Genomic DNA, 2400 nt, shown 5'->3' on the forward strand with positions numbered 1-2400 from the left:
CGGGTGACTCTGGCTCCGCTTATCCCCTCGGTGACTCCATTTGAGGGCTTAGCGGTGGGATTTTTCAGCGGTCTCTGACTTTTGCCAGCCAGGCACAAAAGCCACCAGCTCAATGAATGTCCTCAGCTCTTGCCCGGTGGCCCCAGAAGTGTTTACATGGGACACGATGGGCTTGGGGACAAGGGGCCTGCAGCGGTGGCAGGACACAACCAGCACCTTATTGCAGCAACACCGACACTTTATTGCCTGGGGACAGGAGATCCCATGAGATGGGGGTTAAAGAGCCCTTGGAAAGGCCCAGGAAGAGGCAGCTCCGGGTGCTGGCGAAGGTGACAGCGGGTGCTAGGCCACCGACGGGCAATGGGGACGCGGTGGGGACCAAGGGGGATGAAGGGAGCAGAGCCGTGCCGGCTCCAGAGCCGGGACCGTGTCACACGCTGGTGGCCTGGGCATCRTCGCCGTTCTCGTCCCGGCTCAGCACCAGCGCCCGGCGTGCCGTCCTGCCGGGGTGGCCCAGGAGCTGGGCGATGGCGCCGCGCAGCTCCCCGTGCTCCCGCTCCAGCGCTGACAGCCGGCTCTCCTGCGAAGCCACCGCGTCAGCCCCTCGCCCGGCTCTGCCCGTGCCCGGGGCGAGACACCTCCCCGCCTCCCGGCTCTTACCAGCGCTCTGCCCTTCTCCTCGCTGGCCTTCAGCCTCTCCAGGTCCTTCTTGCGGGTGCCCTCAGCAGATGTTAACCTAGAGCAGACCAAGATCTACCAAGATCCCAACCCGCAGCTTGCAGTCCTGGTGTCATCGTCACCGGGTGCCCGGAGTTGGGTGCATGGTGCAGATCCCATCATCAGTGGGTGCCCAGATTTGGGTGCATGGTGCAGACCCCACCATTGCTGGGTGTCCAGAGTTGGGTGCATGGTGCAGACCCCATCATCAGCAGGTGCCCAGATTTGGGTGCATGGTGCAGACCCCACCATCACTGGGTGCCCAGATTTGGGTGCANGGTGCCCAGATTTGGGTGCATGGTGCAGACCCCATCGTCACCAGGTGCCCAGAGTTGGGTGCATGGTGCAGACCCCATCATCAGTGGGTGCCCAGAGTTGGGTGCATGGTGCAGACCCCACCATCACCAGGTGCCCAGAGTTGGGTGCCCCGCACAACCCCCCACGGCGCTGGGACTTCCCGGGGCCACCACGTCCCCCACGGTCCCTACCTGGCGCCTAGATTGGCCAAGCGAGCGTTGGCCTCCTCCAGCTGCTGCTGGAGATGCTCAAGCTGCTCGCGGTGCTGAGCCTGCTCCTGCCGCAGGCCGCGGTGCTGAGCCTCCGCCGCGTCCACCCGGGCCTCGGCCTCCCGCTGCCTCTCCCGGCTCTCGGCCACCTCCTTCCGCAGTGCCTCGATGAGCCGCCCGTGCTGGAGAGACGAGCGTGAACGGCGGCGCCCGCCGGCACCCGCCGCCCGCGGAGGGCACCCGGAGAGGCGATGCCGGCGTTACCTTCTCCAGCGGCCGCATGGCGTAGAGCTCGCTCGGCCCCGCCGCCGCCGCCTCCTCCGCGTAGCGCTGCCACGGCACCGTGGACTTGCGGGGCAGCGACGCCGACGGCCGCAGCTTGGAGCGGCCCTAGGAAGGGCAGCGCTCGTCACAGCCCGCCCGGTTCGGCCGCCCTCGGGCGCGCGTCGGCTCGGCGGCGCTCCCTTACCGGGGCGTCGCGGGGGACGGAGGCGCCCGAGGCGACGTCCTCGCCCGGCAGCTCGGCCACGTGCTCGGCGCTGCTCTGCTTGCGCAGGCGCCGGGCGGCTTTGCTCTGCGCCGGCACGCTCTGGGTGCGCTGCACGTTCCTGCGTTCCCGGGACGGCCGTGGAGACGGTTCCGGCGYCGGCTCCGGTTCCGGTCCGTCTTCCCGGCTCCGGACCCGGCGGATGCTGATGAGCGACTGGCTCTTGATGAGGGGGCTGTGCTTGCTCAGGTCCCGCGGCGGCACGAAGCCCGGCTTGGAGGCTTCTGCCGAGCTGCACGGGGAGGTGGAGGGTGGCACGGATGGGCATCGGGTGGGGAACGGACCCAGGTGGGACCAGAACCATCCCCTGAAGCCAACCGGGACCAGAACCATCCTCTGAACCCAAATGGGACCAGAGTCACCCCAAATCCAGCCAGGACCAGAACCATCCCCTGAACCCAAATGGGACCAGAATCACCCCAAATCCAGCCAGGACCAGAACCATCCCCTGAATCCACCTAGGACCAGAATTACCCCAAATCCAGCCAGGACCAGAACCATCCCCTGAACCCAAATGGGACCAGAGTCACCCCAGATCCAGCCAGGACCAGAACCATCCCCTGAACCCGAATGGGACCAGAATCACCCCAAATCCAGCCAGGACCAGAACCATCCCCTGAACCCCAATGA

General features: G+C 66.9%; 1 protein-coding gene across 1 annotated transcript in view; it reads right to left on the reverse strand.

Annotated features, from left to right (window-relative positions):
• Positions 1–226: 226 nt before the first annotated feature.
• The window catches only part of RASAL3 (RAS protein activator like 3), a 13881-nt gene continuing 11707 nt past the window's right edge, over positions 227–2400 (reverse strand). Inside the window, exons 12-16 of the mRNA XM_026054930.1 lie at positions 1693–2002; positions 1488–1613; positions 1206–1405; positions 661–736; positions 227–580 (exon numbers count right to left, since the gene is read on the reverse strand). Coding sequence (XP_025910715.1) covers positions 431–580; positions 661–736; positions 1206–1405; positions 1488–1613; positions 1693–2002 — 862 coding nt within the window. The 3' untranslated portion in view covers positions 227–430. The remainder of the gene's footprint in view (positions 581–660; positions 737–1205; positions 1406–1487; positions 1614–1692; positions 2003–2400) is intronic.

The sequence above is a fragment of the Apteryx rowi genome, unplaced genomic scaffold (genome assembly GCF_003343035.1).
Source record: "Apteryx rowi isolate R43461 unplaced genomic scaffold, aptRow1 scaffold_975, whole genome shotgun sequence".
Classification (NCBI taxonomy): Eukaryota; Metazoa; Chordata; class Aves; order Apterygiformes; family Apterygidae; genus Apteryx; species Apteryx rowi.